Source organism: Corylus avellana, chromosome 3 (genome assembly GCF_965113065.1).
Source record: "Corylus avellana chromosome 3, dhCorAvel1.hap1.2, whole genome shotgun sequence".
Taxonomy (NCBI): Eukaryota; Viridiplantae; Streptophyta; class Magnoliopsida; order Fagales; family Betulaceae; genus Corylus; species Corylus avellana.
The window spans coordinates 3,581,432-3,599,532 of NC_142492.1; the positions used below are offsets into that span (position 1 = coordinate 3,581,432).

Genomic DNA, 18,101 nt, shown 5'->3' on the forward strand with positions numbered 1-18,101 from the left:
CCACCTAATAGAAGGTTTGCTCGTGGCTACCCTAAACTTTTTATTTTTATTTTTATGTTTTGGTTCATTTTTTAGTTTTTTAATATTTCACCAAGAAGGAATATATATATCATTTTGTTATTTATTTGGGAGAAAAATATTGACATATAGGTTTTCTTTGTAAACTCATGTATTAATTAATTGAGTAAATTTAAAACTAAAGATCTAAAAGAAAAGAATTAAAAAAAAAAAAAAAAAAACACTATGATCAGTACTATGAGGCTAGCTATGAAAATTTTTCCCAAAAATAAAATAAAGCTAGCTAATAGTGTCCAACACTTATATATATTTAGTTGACTAGAAGTTCATGAAAGGGCATAAGCATGTACTATTGAAATACTGTTTAGAGACAAAAAGTCTTGAGAAAAGTTGAAAGGAAATCTTGTTTGAAATCAAGAGCATACATAGCATATAGAATCTACTTCAACTGGGTTCTAGCTGTACTCAGCTTTATAGAAGTTGGCGTCAACTGGTGACATTGATCAAACATTTTTACCCATAGCTTTTTATTGATTTGATTAGCATTTAGTAAATCTTATTTAAGGCTTAGATTAAGTATAATCATGTTTGCCAGGTCTGTGGAATCAAACTACAACATGATAAAAGGGGTTTTAATTAATTAGAATTAAAAATAATAATAATAAAATTTGAAGTTGCCAGCAGTAGTAGATTAGTGGGTGTATGGCCTACAGAGAAGGCCTAATAAGGAAGGCTTCCTAATTAGGAAAAAAAGAAAGAAAGAAAGAAAGACATTTAATAAAATCATGATTGGTGCTTGGGCAAGTTTATTTAAATTATGGATCCATTAGAGTAGAAAAAAAAAAGAAAAAAGAAAAAAGAAAAGAAGAAGCAACCAAATGAGGTGAGAGCAAAAATCACATAATAGTACCATTAAAATGAGTTGGTCGGCTACTTGTCATGGCAAGGATTGGAAGACAAGTGATAAGCCTTTGTGTCTAGGCACAAACATTTTGATTATGGTCTAGCCATGTAGGAGAGGATAAACATTAATCTAAAGTAGAAACACATGACAAGATGGATCAAAAAGAGACAAGACACAAAAAAATCAACAATCTTTGATTATTATTCCAAAACAAACGATTCTCCATCGATCGTTAAGCATGGACCTTAGATTCCCTATAATTGTTGGGTTTTTGGTCTCGTTGTCAAAAAGCAAATTGCATCAAAGTGATTTTTGAGACGACTGTGGAGTTAAATGTCCAATCCTAGCTATAGAGATGATCAATATATGTGTATATGCTTAGGTAAAACCTTTCAGCCCATCGTTTCATGTCGCCAAATGGGTTAGCCTGCGGGTCCCCTTGTGGCGCGAGCATCCGCTTGACCACACACAACACAAGTACACAAAAAAATAAATAAAAGTCATTCTCTTTTATATGATGATTGCAGTCATATGGAGTAGGGGCATACTTGATCAGCTTGCATTCAATTTCTTCTTTGCTCTTCCTTTTTGAGCTTTTCATTAGTTTTTGAATAAGAAATTAAAATATATATATAGAGAGAGAGAAATCTCGGGTGCTTGAAACCAGGCAAGGTGGGGAGCATATTCATATAGACGTTGAAAATAAATAATATGCATAGACAAGTAGGGTGCATAAGAGTGTCGAGTCTTACCATATTTTCCAATAAAAACAGATATAAAATGGGGTGTGGACCATTGATGTTTGGAAGAAAATAGGTGGTTTGTCTAGATAGTGGTGTGGAATATGGAGATATATATATATATATATATATATATATATATATATATATATATATATATATATATAACCATGTCGTCCCTATTCTTTTCTTGTGAATTATTATTTGAGTCGTGTTTGTGTTTGTGTGTTGTGAGGTGGTGTTGAAAGATAGGGGCTAGCAATTGAAGAGGGCAGGGGGTCGGTCCCATCTGCATATGCATCTAAAAGGCGGAGAGAGAGATATATCGGTGGAGTGTCATGTCTCCCTAAAATTGATCCCCATGAAGAATGTAAAGGAAATTTTGCATAATTGGGTCTTGTTTAGGTATCCTTTTGGCCCCTCCTCCCTCCTGCTTTCTCATCAAAGCAAAGTGGAGCAACATTTATATATGCACATATATATGTACCTCTTTTTTGTGCCTCCACATACCACCACCTGCTCATTTGAATCACTACATATATCTCCTCCCATCATGCCACCTATTGCTTACAACTACTTATAATAAGACATTGGTCTTGTCTGCACCCACCGCCAAACTGCCACCTACCTCATAACACTCAATTCCCTTTGATTTCATTTTTCTTTTCTTTTTCTTTTTTTCCTTCCCCTTCAAGCACACACTTTTTGACTTAATTTATTTGCAGTGAAAATCATCATTAAATTTTAGATGAATTTTTCAATCTAAAAATGTGCACCGAGGAGTGTGAACGTATGAGTAGCATTTCTTGTAAATCTTTGCAAGCCCTAGCTAGATTGAAGTATTCAAAATATATATGCATTATATATACACCATTTGGATAATGATCAGGACCTCTTTTGTTCCTGCAATATATGGATATATACCCTAATGCCCGTCTAGCTAGTTGACTTTCACGATAAGACACTGGCAAAATGAATAATTAATTAATTACCTAAATAAATAAAGACAACCCATTTCATGCATGGTTTTTTTTTAATTAATTTTTTTATTATATATATATATATAGTTGTAACCTGAGTTCTGCGTGCTGTTATAATATATATGGTAGTCTGCAACTATATCCGGTTGTTGTTTCTCTTCGGTTGGAATTAAATCTGTTTGATAAATAAATAAATAAAAAAGAAAAGAAAAATAAAGATCATTTATCATGCATGCTCTATGAAAATGTATTATATATATAGAAACTCCCGATTTGAGATCAAAGGGTGAAAGTGACGGCTCAACACCCGTATCGACAATAGCAGCAGTGATCATTTAATATGCAACCCAGAAACAAGCAGGTTGACAAGATTTCTGGTGATGGCGATTTCATTTTATTCATTTGCCACCATTGACAATTACGTGTTTAATCACAAACCACATAACCCCATTTAAGGAACTATAGACTATATATACAGGTGTGAGGTGTGAACATGACATCTTAAAACACCTCGAAGCTTCCAGAGAGTAAACTAAAAGCACACAGACATCATGCTTGCTCCACAGAAAGTCAACCCAATTTCTGTACATTTTCAACTTCTTCTTCCGTCTTTTACTTTGCTTCTTGAAGAAATTGTACGATGGGACCCTCGTAATCGAAGGGGAACATAAAGCTCTTTGGCAAATTTCATGGCATACATACATACATCGATCACCTCTTTTTTTTTTTTTTTTTTTTTTTAATGACTCTTATATATATAAAAGAAGAACAAGAACTAACGAGAGGATCCTTCCCACCATCCAAGAAATGGAAAAGAGAGGATGGAAATACTTCATGATAGTCAAGAGTGTGTTTGATCCCCCGATTTCTTAGGCTAAAAGCATATTTTAAACAAAATCGCACAAAGTGTTTAATTATGTTTGAAAGACATGGGGTTTAAAACATGACAAAAAAAAAAAAAAAAAAAAAACATTTTCCAACCACATGCAAGAAGTACATTTTAAAAAAATGCATGATTTTAAAGACCAATGAGCAATTTTATCGGAAAATCATTTTTTTTTTATTAATTGTATTAAAAAAAAATTTTCCTTTTTAAACTGCATGTTCTGAAAACGTTAAACTAATTACAAGATTAGGAGCATATATAAGAGTTCGCCCTTTGAGACTTAGATACAGGCAAGTAATTAATCGGAGGTGCCATGGCATTGGCATACTACATCACTTGCATGCTTTTTCTTTATTTATTTTTTCATGCTTTAAAAAGGAAACTGAAGACCCTAAGTAAAGTGCAAACTCAAACTAACTTCATTAAAAAAAAAAAAAAAAAAAAAAAAACCTTATCAGGTGATTTGGCCCTAAAAAAAAATTATATGAAAAATACCTCTCACAACATAATTTATTAAGTAAAAAAGGTTTATGGATTCTTTCAAGTCAAAACCCAAAAGATATATTTCTTCTCTCTTGTCTACAAGTAGAGAATGTAAAAACCTAAAAGATGCATATTACAAAGGAGTAAAACCAGGAAGAGACTCATATAAGAAAAATGCTGTGTGTACTTCTTCTACTTTTCTTCTTCTTTTTCTTCCCTTTTACAGGCCCAACTTCCAGTGAAGCAAAAATAGTGTAAAATGGGCCAATCATTCAAACACCGAGACATCTCCATTCCAACTGCAAGAAGCAATTACATTAGGCACGATGGGATGAAAAGCCACGTCTACGCATGGCTCCTCATAAGCCTTCAGTTTCTTGACAAGCTTGGAAGATCTGTAATCGTAAAAGTAAATAGAGCCATCGGAGGATCCTGAAGCAAGCTTCTCCCCATTCAAGCTAAAATTACATTTGATCGGAAACCCAGAGACACCATGCTTCTCATACCTTTTATACTTGTCTAGCTTGAAAGGTGGGCTTGAAGAGAAGTTTGCAATATAGTTTCCATTTGACTGCGCAACGAAAAAAGGATCAAATGGGTGGCATCTGACACACGGACAGGTATAGGCTTCCACATAAACCTGATGCAGAGGAAAGATGAGCTTTTGTTAACTATCTCATTAATTGATAAGAACAATAGAACAGAATTGAACATTCATATTTGATCTTACACACCCACCAAATTTAGTAGTTGAAGGACAAATACATGCATGTCATAAGAGAAATACTAAGAGAAACAATTTCTTTTTGCATTGCAAACCAATAGATTCGAGTGTCAGCACCAGTTCCCCCAGCTTAATCAAGTGCAGATATCAGGCTTTTTAACTATACTATCCACAACGCATTCTGCTAGAACAACAATTTTAGGTGCTATATTAGCACCCCAAACTTTGAACTATTGCCTTACTTGTACATGGAACTGTATCAATTACACTATCACTAGGAAAACCTCATTTTGCTGCCTATGCCTGGTGGGCCAGTTCATTCTGCCTTGCTAAAGTTACAAATTTCTGAAGTGGAGGGAAAATCTGAATTGAATGTCTTCATTTAAGACCCAATGAATGCTCAGTGTCCAAAACTGAGAAATATGTTCCAAAACTATGGACATGTCTAGAGCATGTTAGACACCTCTTTAGAGGAATCTAGGAGCAGTGTCCTTTCCAACATGGGTGGGTGTCAATTCTATTTAAAATTTCTTTTGCTAATAAGCTTCCATTTATCCAAACCATTATCAAATATAGAAATCACAATAATTCAATATTGAAGATGGAAACCACCATGGAGCAGCATACTACCAAAATCTTTCATTTCAGTCCAGGACTCACTAATTGCCACATTAGAAAAATTATGCTTTGAGCTGAGCAAAGAAAGGCAGCAATCTTTTAAAGTCAGTATAAGCATGACACCCCACATTTTAGAAGTTAGTCAATCAGGAAAGAACAGAGTTTCGCCACGCTCTTCCTCTCCTGTGAAGTAGCTCTCCCCATGGGGTGTCTTCCCCACTCACCAATCTCCCCTTTTCTGTTTATCATAGGTTCCAAAGTGCTTTCTCGTTTAAATATAAGGGGGGAGCAACAGGGAAATAATAGAAGGATAAAGCTCAGAAGGAATGGCCCTTCGGTTTCTAATCTTCTGTTTGCAGGCGATTTAATTATCTTCACCAGGATAACCTAGAGAGATGCAAGAGGTATTCAAAATGAGCTGGATATTATGGGAACTAGCCTGGTCAGAAACCAAATAAGAGAAAATCATGTGCTTTCTTCAGCAAGAACTTAAGAGGTAAAGGGACCCAGTCCATAGTCTCTTTCACTAATCTGAAATGCTCGCCTAGCAACACCAAGTATCTAGGGGTTCCTATTTACCTGCATCGGTCAAAGGAATTTTTTTTGAAGAGATCAAAGATAAAATTCAGAGGAAGATTACAGGTTGGAAGGCAAAGATAGTCTCCATTCGAACGTCCCTATTGATTCTAAGATCTGGGACAAATTATGGAAGTCAAAGATTCACGATAGACTCAAGTTGCTCATTTGGAAGATCACCTGGAAAACCTTCCCCGTTAAATCCAAATTAAGAGAAATTGTTCAGCTTCACAAAGATGATCTATTATGCTCCCTCTACCACTTGGAGATAGAAACTACGGAACACTCATTTCTTGACTGCCACTTTGCCAAAGTGCTCTGGAGCGAATCTCCTTGACCGATCCATTCAAGCCACTTCACATCAGCTGACATGGTGGAATGGATAAGAATTATTCTCTTCCCTTGTCATTAGCTCAATATAAATTCTAGGGATTCTCACTCGTTTCTCTTATTTGCAACTATTGCTCTGGACCTTATTTGGCTTAAGAGAAACAATGTTATCCACAAAGCGCCCCCTCCCTATGTGAACCAGCTGGTGCATCAAGCTAAGAAGCTTCACAGTGAACATCTGATGGCTTGGAAGTTAATTCCTGGGAAAAGACTTGTAACCAAGAAATGGTTGCCTACATCGGAACATTTCCTAAAGATCAATTTTGATGTGGCGGTTCGTGAGACCTTTTCAATGGGAGTGGCTGGTTGCCGAGATTGGAGATTCCTAGGGAAATCTTATTTTTGTGTGGACAGAAAAGTTCCCCCAGGGGACCATAGAGGCTAGAGCTATCTTAGTCACAATTAAAGAGATTGTGGAGAAAGGCCTCAACAATGTCATATTAGAAGGAGATTTGCTCGTGATGGTGTTTGCTTTTCTTCAACCAGGACATATCTCTCGAGTGGATACTTGATCCTTTCATCACTAAAGCTTGTTCTCCTGAATAACATTCCGATTAGGTTGATCCGCAAAGTTCACCGCAGTGCGAATTGGACTATGCATAACCTAGCCAGATGGGCCGCGTCCAATAGCATCAGCCGAAACATTCCCATTTCTTCACTGCCCAGTCATCCCAGTCCCCATTAGCGTCATTAATCCCCCTTAAATGGCTTCACCATTTTATTTTATTTTATTTTACTTTTCTTGTTTTTGTTCAAGTTTGTTTGTGTGGTTCCTTCACCGTTTTGTGTTTTCATTTGACTAGAAGGAAAAAAAAAAAAAAAAAAAAAAAAAAAAAGAACCCATCACTCCCCACCAAAGTAATTCCACCAATCTTCTTGTGTTCTAAAGAAGGAAAATATATATGTAAATGATCTTAATGGAGAGAGTGAGAATAGTTTCATCAGAAAGCTTATACCTGACATCATGAGCAAGTTTATTAGTTGCAGTGAACGATGGTGTGCTTGAGCAACTAAGCAAAAGACAGCAAAGAAAACGCAAGAGGAACCACAATGGAAAGCACAGAAATCACATAAGATGTATGTGAACATACATGTATAGTTATATTTGTTGTGTATCCATATTCACACTTTCTAGAGTGGGGCCTCAATTATATGCATGTGTGACATTCAATTTTTTTTTTTTTATAAGTAACATGTGTGAAATTCAAATACTTCTTATATAACCTTTACTTCACAAGTACTTCAACTTTGACTTAATCAACACACTAAATGGCAGGTCCAAGTCCAACCAAATCTTTGACAAGAATGCTTGGGAAGAAATATAATGAAACTATAGGAAGTTCAAATGAAAGAAAATTGTCCCAAAGGGGCAGTAGCTTTACATATTCATACAGGATTATTCACAAGTACTGGATTATTCACAAGTACTGGATATGCTAGGAAAAGGCTTTAAAGTTTAAACACATGTTCTGAGGAAAATCTTAAGTTGAATACATTGACAACATTAACTTGCGATTACATGCAACTATATATCTTCAATGAGAAATGCTAAACTCACTTCCAGTCACACGCTCCCAATTGCACACTTCCTGACATGACAATGAAAATCACTATTGGATCCAAAATTCAATAGTGATCCATCCAAAATCTAATGGTGATTTTTACAGCCATGTTAGAGAGTGTTTGAATGAGAGTGTGTATAGCATTTCTCATCTTCAATAGACTTCACCTCAAAAAATTAAGTTATATGGTTTATAGAAGAAGAATTAATTGAACACGGCTTTTAGAACAGAAGGGTTGTCATCCACAATGCTCATTAAGCAATGGTGTGGCAATTCAATGTTTCCAACAAGATGAGACAGAGACTCGCAGTGACAGATAGGAAAAAAAAAATGTTGAGAGAGTCTCTTACCTGATTAGACAGTGGAACCTGTCGCGATACATCCCAAACAATAATAGAATTTTCGCTGATATTGCTTCCAGATACATCACTTGAAGAGATAAACTGCTTCCCATTGATGGTAAATTCAACATCAAGGATCGGACCTAGACTTCGGATATATTCATGGACCACCTTACCGGTTCTAATATCCCATAACCTAAGACAGCCCTTTGCTCCCCCAGAAAGGAAGAGGTTGGAGTTGTCTGGGTGGAACTTTACAACTCCAACAACCTGATTCTCCCTAAAAACCTGAGTCTCTATTCCCTTTTCGATATCAACTAACCTTGATGAGCAATCATATCCGCAAGAAAGCACAGACGACCCTTGCGGCAACCACTTCACATCTTTCACTGCTGCATTGTGGAAGCTTAACACACGTGCTTTCTTCTCATCTCTGCTCCATACATTCCATATGCAGACTGTATGATCCATCCCAGCAGAAGCAAGAAGATGGGCTGTAGACTAACTTTATTGAACAGAACAGTGGCCCAAGTAACATATACATAGCAAATACATTACTATATTGTTATTAAAGTGTAGTCACCTTGCAACTCAAATAAATGGAAATTTCAGATTACACCTGCAACTCATGGTAACTCCAAAGTATAGTGATGCTATAGTGTCCCAAAAGTAGCCACAACACTTGGGTCATTTGATATATGAATTTTGGTATCCAAAACAATGAGGTCTTAGAAGGTCATCACCCCACAGTTCGGGGAATTCTCAAAATGACAACTGTACTTACTCGGAGAGAATTACCCTGAAAGCCAGATAACATTGGAAAGCTCTATGTCTAGATTCCAGGACGTCAAACGGTGTGCAAGTTGGATTTTTCTAGAGGAATGTAATGGAAATTTTGGCTGCATACTGTCTGGGCTGACTGGTGACTGGTGGCATAGTGGCATTTCCAAAACTAGCAATGTTTGGTGATTTTGTTTCTAGTCAATTTGTTTTTATCTTCCAAAGTGTCTTTTCTGGTTCCTAAGCAAAATTACCGAGCCTTATTGGTTGTATTCAGTCAAGAGTCCTACTCACTGAAACACTAAGTCTGTGATCTAGAAAATGCGAAAAATTAATGCTTTGAAAATTATTCCACAACCAAAACAAAAATAGGGAAAGTATTAAAAGAACATACCATGATTTGGGGACCAATGTATAGCATTGACAGCCTTTGTATGACCATGCAAAGGTACTGTCAGCCTCTCAGATATTCGGCCTAGCTGTGCATGACCCTCTGCTTTATGCCTCAATGATGATGCTATATCATGTGGTAGATTGGAAAATGAAAGATTTCCCAAAACTGAGAACGATAACAAAACAACCTTTAGCCTCGCCAAGGTGACATATTTGTATCAATCAATGAGAAATTCAAACGCAAGCGATTCTATTTACCCCTGAATGTTGAATGCGATAAACTATGTGAGAGAGAGAGGGTACCGGGCGATGACGTGGTGGGAGGCGGATTCGGGTCCGGTTCGGAAGTCCCGGTGGCCGAATTGAGGAGTGCGCGCTCTCTCTTGGATATGTATCTGCCAGCAACCGGGGCTTCTCTGTGGAGGTCCGGGGACTGGTTCGGGTGAGGCATAGGATAGAGTCTAGAAGGGAAGTACGGGTGGTGTTCGGGTTTGGAAAAGGGAATCGGTTTATCGGGTTTGGGTCGCTTGGAAGAAGGTCGGACGAGCTCATCCTCGTCGTCTGATGCAGTGGAGTAGGCTTTGTGGAGAAGATCCATGTCTCCGCTCTCAAGTGCGTGTTGGGTATATGCAAACCAGAGAGGGTTAGTTCGGTCATTTTGCTGAAACTCCTTTTGAGTAATTAATTACTTAGGTCCAGCCCAGTAAAGTGGCCGTAACCCAAACGGGCCAAACCCATCAATTTTGGCCACTCAAACTTTTATTTGTTTTTTTTTTTTTAAGACCCAAAAAAAAAAATCACTTTCATTATTTTTTTTTTTATATTTTTTTTGTAGGTAAAAATCACTTTCATTATCAACATTAAGCTTGTGTTGGCTACTAGGTTTGGCTCTAAGGAATGGAGAATAGACTTATGAGACATGATCCTGAGGCGATCTCTTAGGGTTTCAATATATTCTCTTTTCTCCTTAAACTTTTTATAAAATTGTCTAATTTCTTCCAAGGCATGAACACCATATAAAGAGAACAGAGCATTTGAATCAGTAAAGTGCATATTGAGTTTTTAACTGAAACCTAGTAAGATATGTAGAAGACACAACATCAATCTGTAAAAGAAGGCCAAGAGGCTTCTAGAGAGCATGTGTTTGGCATATGCTTGATCCAAACTTTCAGTTGCAATCTTTTAAGTGCATTTCTGGTGACAAATTAGATCTAAATGAAGGAATTAATGATTCTATACCTTTTTCTGTTCAGATAAATAAGCTGAAACCATTATTACATGCATTTTTTTTTTCCTCTCAATTTGATGATATTTACCGTGCTTCCAACAATGTAATGGTGATTACATTTGTTGAACAAGTTTCATGCTTGCTGTATGATGAATCTTCTTCAAGTGAACCTGTAAAGAAATCTGGCTGTCGTGGCTTAGACAATAAACTCTCACTGCTCAATATTTGAACCACAAACAACATGTTTGGTCTATCTTTTGGTTTTTGTTGCACACATAATAGACCTACATGAATGTGACATAATACATTAGATAGAGTGCACAAGTCACCTTCCAATTCATCGATCAATTCCATTGGCCAGTCTTCAATCCATAGTTTTCATGCCTGAAATAAATGGAAACCAATTTTTTTGTGGGTAAGATTGCATGCCTTCAAATTGGCTCATGACTACTAAAAAAAGCATCAAAATAATTGAGGTATTATGTTACCCTCTGTACTGTCAGGAACTGCATTGTTAATGAGAGGTTCCTTCATAAAAATAAATTAGTGGCATTTTTCATTCTTTATGCTTACATGAACAAGAAGATTAAGGTGGTGGTCTGGGAGACAAAATCATATGTTCTTCTTTCCGGTAATTGTCTCTAATACTAAAACTTCAAAACTAAATACATCAGATTTTACTAAGTACTGTCCATGCACCGCATACTCGGAAGACATATAATCATTGTGAAATATCATTACAAAGAAAAAGAAGTTAAAAAAAAAAAAAAAAAAAAAAACCTTTATCTTCACATGTAAAAGAAGTTTATCATTACTTACAATCTTCCAATAATTCTATTGGTCTTAGAATCAATTTGATCTCCCTCAAATGATCTAGCTAAGCCAAAGTCTAAAATTTTTTGCGTTCATATTGTCATCTAGAATATTACTAGCTTTGAGATCTCTATGGATAATTTTCAGTTGGTCTAGAGTCTTCATGAAGATAAAAAAGCCATCTAGAAACACCATGAATAATGTTGATATGCTTATGCCAATCTAGTAATTTACTCTTTGTTTGATCTGTCCAAATTCACATTCATGTTAGTATATACATAGCTGAATTATCAACAAACAATTTTAGTAATGAAAGAGGATAAGACTGAACATGAATGTTTTGGATCAAGGTTCAAACCAAAAATAAAGGAGTCCAAGGCTTTGTTGGGCATGGATTTATAGATTAACATGTTTTCATTTTCTTGAATGCAGCAACTAAGAATCTTCACAAGATTACGGTATTGAAGTTTGGAAATTGAAATAATTTCATTTTTGAACTCATATAGTCCTTGTCCAAAATCTTTTGAAAGCATCTTCACGGCTATATCTCTCATTTTGGACAATGTACCCTGAAATTCAAAGAATCGGTATTTTGGAATATAAAAATATAGCTCAACTAGTTATATTGTTATTTACCTTATACACAGGTCCAAAACCACCTTCTCCCAACTTCTTGTTTTCTAAAATTTATTTTGTGGCTGTAGCTATTTTAGACAGATCAAATATCGTTAACTACATATTTTTCTGGCCTTGTTGTTAAAATAATGGTTAAGTGATTAAATTTACTTCTTCCTATTAGTTTAAGCTTTTGGGATAACTGGTAATTTAACATGGTATCAGTGCCAAAGGTTCTGTGAGATCAAGCATTGACTTCGTCAATTCACCTCCCATTTAATTACATATTTTACGTATTAAGCTTCACCTATTAAAATGGAGTTTTGAGTCCACACGTGAAGGAGAGTATTAAAGTAATGGTTAAGTGATTAAATTTACTTCTTCCTATTAGCTTAAGCTTTTGAGATAACTATTAATTCAACACTTATCACCTTCATTATCATTATCCTTCCTCTGACTTCTTTTTCTCATTCCTGAAATAACAAGATATGCATGGGCATGAAAAAAATATATATATATATAAAAGATAGTTCTTTTAATAGAAGCGAACTACTTACCCCACAATCTGTAGGACCTACTTATTTAAATTTCTCAACTATAAATCTACCATCATGAATCAATTATTATCAGAGTCCATTTCTTACAAATCTATCTTAATTGGTTTATGAGTTTCTTGTTCCATATGTATAAGATCGATTAGTGCAATCATTGTCATTCCCACGACCAGAAATGCTGAGCCGGCTATAATTGCTACTAATTTTTTTTTACTAGAATGCCTCTTTTTCTCAAGATGATCTGAAAGATCAATACAGATCTTATTGATATGTAAATTGAAAATTAACTAAAATAAAAGAACAAAACAAAAAATCAGCAAAATCCAAAGAGCAAAACAGAGGTGAAATCGTACCCAATTCGGAATCCATCTCCGTCGTCATTGAATATTCCAAAGGAGTCCTTCGAACACACCCATCTGACCAATCTTCTGAATCCCAACCTGTTGGAGACCTGGGTTAGAATCCTTCCATGCATGCACATACACTGTTTGATTAAGTTTATGATAATTAACTGGTCAGGGTAACACTAGTTTAAGCACCTTATTTGCAAACGGGCCCTATGATGTAACTTGAAAGCCCATCAAGTCAGTCTGGGGCCCAAAGCTGAAAAAACTAGCTGATTTTTTACTTTAAAAAAAAAAAAAAAAAATTTGGGGGTGAGGTGACGTCTTTCACGGGCCTTGCTATTTTTAAAGTCATTTTACTTGGCCACCTTACAAAACCATATTTAGAAGTCATTGAGTTAGTCAGTGAGACTTGTACACTTCATGACTGCTCTCAACACTAAATGGGCCACCTTAGCAGCTAGCCATGGCCAATGTATCCATGTATTTCTACAATGAATAGATATTAGGCCCAATATCTATTTCAATCTTGGGTTTCGGTGTAAAACCCATTGTGGGTCATCGTTTTATCCAAATCCCATATTGGTCCAAACACAACAAATTCTTGGGTAGATCCATTGAAAACTTTCCCAATTCAATTTTATGTTGGAGAAAAGCCAGTCTAGTTCACTTCTCTGTGCTACACCATCCACTAAATCACAATGTCTGGACCAAATTAGCCTAATGGTAAGATTGCATTAATAAAATAAGAGAGATATAAAAAGAGTGGGTGGGGGCACTCCAACAAGATCCTGGAACAGATATCAAACCTAAAAAGAGTATGGAAATAGGCCAAACAAATGATCTAACGACTCTAACCCAATAATTTTCTAGTACAGTTCAAGAAAGGGGCCGTGAGAAACAACGATTCTTGAAGCAGTTTAGTAGATGGGCTACCTGGAGAAACGTTTACTTTTGTGACGGTAAGAGAACTTGGTAGCCATAGTAAGGATCGGATAATATTGATCGATAATGACTGGATTGAAACCACCATGAGCGATCACCACTACAATGTCCGGCAAAGAAGGTGCCCAGTGTGGACGCTTTAGTGAACCCCATTTCATTTGTTTGGTTAAAATTCATTTGTCACATTGGATCACAAAGATCTCCCATATAATTTATTGGGAAAGATTAATTAATCAAACATCACCATTCAATTTAGTGACACAAGTATTATTTTATTCTTATGTATGTTTGATTTCTTTGAAAGTACTACAGATTAGCTTGTTGATATCGCACATTGAATGAATGAACCAGAAGCAGCCTCATTTGGCTGCCTTGATTTTTTCTTTTTTCAAAAAATCTCTTAATTGGGGCCTATATTTTATTTATTTGTTCAATTCTTTACTCATATTATTGTATGGAGTACTTGTAAAAAAAGACTGGTGTGAATAGAAAGAGCTCGCCTTCGTTTTAATCATGACAAGTGAAGAAAGGGAATGAAAGGAGTAGGTCCATCCGATGCCCTCTTCTTCATATCACCATCATGAAGCCTTTAAAATAACTCAAAATGCTTTCCCAATTGTAGCTCAAATTTTATTCAAAAATCACAATAAAATACTACTACATCGTTTTTAATTATGACGCAAATATTAGGTCATGCTGTGCACCTGTTACACAAGGAGGCCAAAAAATTCCTCTAAGGTCGATTCTACATGCTTGTGCTTTAGAAAAGTTTCAACAGCCACGATGCTTCATGATTGGGTTGTTGAGTAGTGCTGATATTTTATAATCTTGTTCACACACATATACAGAAGTACTAATGAAAATGTGCAAGAAAATGATAATATTTAATAATAAACAAGATTAAAACATTGGAGGACTCAAACTCATGATAATATACTTTGTGGGGGTGATTTATAATAATACTTTATTTTCTTTCTTTCTTTCTTTCTTTTTTGTGTTAAAAGTTAGGTTAACCCTGGCTATTCCTCCAGAATAAAAAAAGGAACTTTTGTAGAGCATTAGGGTACCGCCAGAGGACAAAGAAAAATAATAGACATGGTTTTGGATTTTCAAGAAAGCATAAGCAGACAAAGAAATAAAAATATCTATCTTTCAACAAAAGTCTTCAAATATTGTAGGATTAAGAACAATGATAGGGGCCCCCATTGATGAGAGGGGGAATGTTTCATGGAAGAGGGTCAAGATCCATGTCAACCCACCAGCAAGGGTGTGGGGGGGAAGACTCATTTTGGTGACAAGACACATGCCCACTAGTCAAATTGTTTACTTACTTATCATCATCCTTTTGAAGCAAGAGTTCTTTCTTTATGGTTGAAATTTCAAATGAGAAAAAAAAAAAAGAATAAAAAAGTCAATGACAAGAGAGATGGTCATTTGAGGCACACAAGCCGTCCATGTCTAGCTCGATCTACAAATTTAAATTAATTAAGGACTTAATAATCCCACTTAAACAAAATATCAAAGAAGGTGCAAATTGGGGTAATGAGCCATAGAGGAAGTAGGTAAAGATTATCAAGGAGAGAAGTACTTGATATATATACCGCACGTTTAAACTTTTTGTTTTTTTGTTTTTTTGTTTTTTCAACAACTCATCATGATGACAATTCAAAATATATACTAATTAAGCCCAAGTTCAATATTTAATGAGTTGTCACTAAACCACTTGTTGATCTTACTAGAATAAGAAACTATAATGAATACGTCTCTATTTTTGTGCAATCCGTTGTTATGATTCTAAGTGTTCCACATAGTTTAATTAAGTACAATCTTAATCATATGTACATAAGCTTTTGGCCACCTTTCCCTAACATGTCAGTTTTCAAAGATAAGTTTTACCTAAAGTTTGTATCATTTGGTATCAGAGCTAACCACCACGTCGAGTATGAAGTATTAAGAGTGTACTTGGGATAGTAATTTCGTAAAAACAATCTGCGTTTTTAAAAAGATATCGCAAAACGTAAGGTGTTTGGCATTGCGATTTAAAAAACACTTAATCTAAAATAAGAAAAAATAAAAAACTATTTCTATAAGCAGACTATGGGGTACTTATTTAAAAAAGCTCGAATTTAAACCAATATCATGATTTCACATAACAAATATTTGATAAAAAAGTATTTTTTAACATGTTTTATTGCGTTTTTAAGAAGTAGCGATTTCAAAAACGTAATTTTTAAAATCCTACTTATTGAAACCGCAATTCCAAACGGACCCTAAGTCGTTAAATACTGATAGATGAGTAGAGCTGCTGAAAGAAAAATGACTAACATTGAGTTAGCGCACACATTGGATGCAGCTCTAGAGCAAGGTGCATGGTATGTTACAATCATAATTAGTGTCCCACATAGCTTAAATACAATCATGTTCATGTGTATATAAGCTTTTGGGCAACCTCTTTTAGCATGTTTGGGATTGCGTTTGAGAAACAAGTTTGTCATGATTTTGGCACAACACTATTTATCCAACTTTTTCATTTTTTCAACATTCTCTTATTTTTTACATCGCATCAATCATTTTTTATTACTATTCAAATCAAAAAATCACTACAAAACATTTTTTTTTTTTCATTTTTCCATACCAAACATTCTTACTTTTTCAAAAAAAACATTCTTACTTTTTTTCACATCAATCAATTCTTGCTATAATATCGAACCGAAACCGAAACGAAATTGTTTACCAAACGAATAGAGCTTTTAAGTATGAAGCTTTTGTCAAAAGTGTGTTTTGGCAATTTTTTAACTTTTTGGACCCTTTACTAAACATGTATTTTTTTTTTTTTCAAAATGACTTTTTTAGCGTCAAACGCATTTTTTGCCCTTCCCAAACACACATCCAAACATGCTCTTATTACAAACGGGTTTTCAATGTATCATTGGTATCAATTATTTTTAATTTTTTAAAATTCTTTCCATTAGCCCTTGTCCTTTTGGGGGGCCAAATTTTAAAAAGCTATCCGATTATCTTGAGACTATATTTTACGTATTTGTGCAGCCCAGATGAAGAAAGTGGAAGTCTTAGTTGGCGGTTAAAGGAAGGGTATGTAGTTAGTGGGGCGGAACCACGGTACAAAAGTATTTCTTTTTTCTTTTCTTTTTTAATGATTAAGCGGCGAATTAAATTAAAAAGATGGAGAAAATATCCAACTTTTAATACCCAAAAAAGTTGAGAAATAATAGTATATAGTTTATCATCACTGTGATATATAGTTATGTTATTGATTTCTTCTCTAAGCAAAATTTGTTTGCATATGCAAGTAATTAATAGGGCAAACGTGCCAAGGCTTAATCGTCATCTTCAAGGATTTGTCCATTCCTGCCAAGTGCTTTTGCTAATCACGTAATCAATAATTGGCTAATTGTTTCTTAATTTCTTATCCTGTTCTATTTGAGATATATGTAGAGAAAATGACTGTCTTTGAAAAGCATCAGTTTTTTTTTTTTTTTTTTTTTTTTTTGGAGAATTAGTAATTTAACATATTATTAAAGCAAGCAAAGGTTCTGAGTTCAAAGTTTAAACCTTAATTCTATAATTTACCCACTATTTTAGTTAAATATTCTAATTGTTGGGCTTAAAGAATGAGTAATTTTCGAAGTCATCTTAAGTATATCACTCTAAAAATGAGGTGGCTTTTAAAATCACAATTTGATCTAAATTTAATAATGATCAATCACAATCCCAACTAAATGATTAAATTTATCATTTTTAATCAACAATTAAGCGTTTAGGATAATTAATAATTTAATAGAAACAATACTTCATACATATGAAATATTGATCAAGGTCTAAATATTAGATCAGGGGCAACTACGATTTTTTAGGCTATTTAAATTTGGAATCATGAGGTACAAGAAAAAATCTTGGATTTATGATAAGAATTTGCTTTATTAGCATATGATATAGAAGCACTACATCATATTGAAGATAGTCAAGTATTTCATGCATGTACCTGCAACGATGGACTATATATAACTCCAATATATTGTATGAAAACACTGAGATTATATACGAATTTATCACATAATTAAGAAGTTCTAGGTAGTTTAAGAGTATTGAAAATTTCAAGAGTCGTTTGTTCGATGGCCATGCATTCAGACCCAACTGAGGTCGTATATATAATGAGTAATGCTAGAAATTACATTTTTATCTCATA

General features: G+C 34.9%; 1 protein-coding gene and 1 pseudogene across 3 annotated transcripts; both read right to left on the reverse strand.

Annotated features, from left to right (window-relative positions):
- Nucleotides 1–4,014: 4,014 nt before the first annotated feature.
- Nucleotides 4,015–9,993, reverse strand: LOC132175328 (Transducin/WD40 repeat-like superfamily protein). 3 transcript variants are annotated; one of them, XM_088514938.1, is made up of 5 exons: nucleotides 9,699–9,993; nucleotides 9,397–9,561; nucleotides 8,232–8,716; nucleotides 4,518–4,651; nucleotides 4,015–4,310 (listed from the first exon to the last, which is right to left on the reverse strand). In XM_088514938.1, the coding sequence occupies exons 1-5, from the start codon at nucleotides 9,991–9,993 to the stop codon at nucleotides 4,280–4,282; spliced, it is 1,110 nt and encodes a 369-aa protein (XP_088371064.1). In that variant the 3' UTR covers nucleotides 4,015–4,279. The 3 variants fall into 3 exon arrangements, with proteins under 3 accessions (XP_088371064.1, XP_059443213.2, XP_059443212.2); XM_059587230.2 differs by having other exon boundaries at nucleotides 4,015–4,651; nucleotides 8,232–8,680; XM_059587229.2 differs by having other exon boundaries at nucleotides 4,015–4,651.
- Nucleotides 9,994–10,707: 714 nt separating this feature from the next.
- On the reverse strand, nucleotides 10,708–12,986 carry LOC148586697 (G-type lectin S-receptor-like serine/threonine-protein kinase SD1-1; annotated as a pseudogene).
- Between the last annotated feature and the right edge of the window lie 5,115 nt (nucleotides 12,987–18,101).

Coding starts and splice junctions, on each gene's coding strand:
- LOC132175328 (XM_059587229.2), bottom strand. CDS start 9,993: ATGGATCTTCTCCACAAAGCCTACTCCACTGCATCAGACGACGAGGAT. Junction 8,717..9,396: donor ACATTGGTCCCCAAATCATG/GTATGTTCTTTT, acceptor GTTAGTCTACAG/CCCATCTTCTTGCTTCTGCT. Junction 4,652..8,231: donor AGGTTCCACTGTCTAATCAG/GTAAGAGACTCT, acceptor CCTCTGCATCAG/GTTTATGTGGAAGCCTATAC.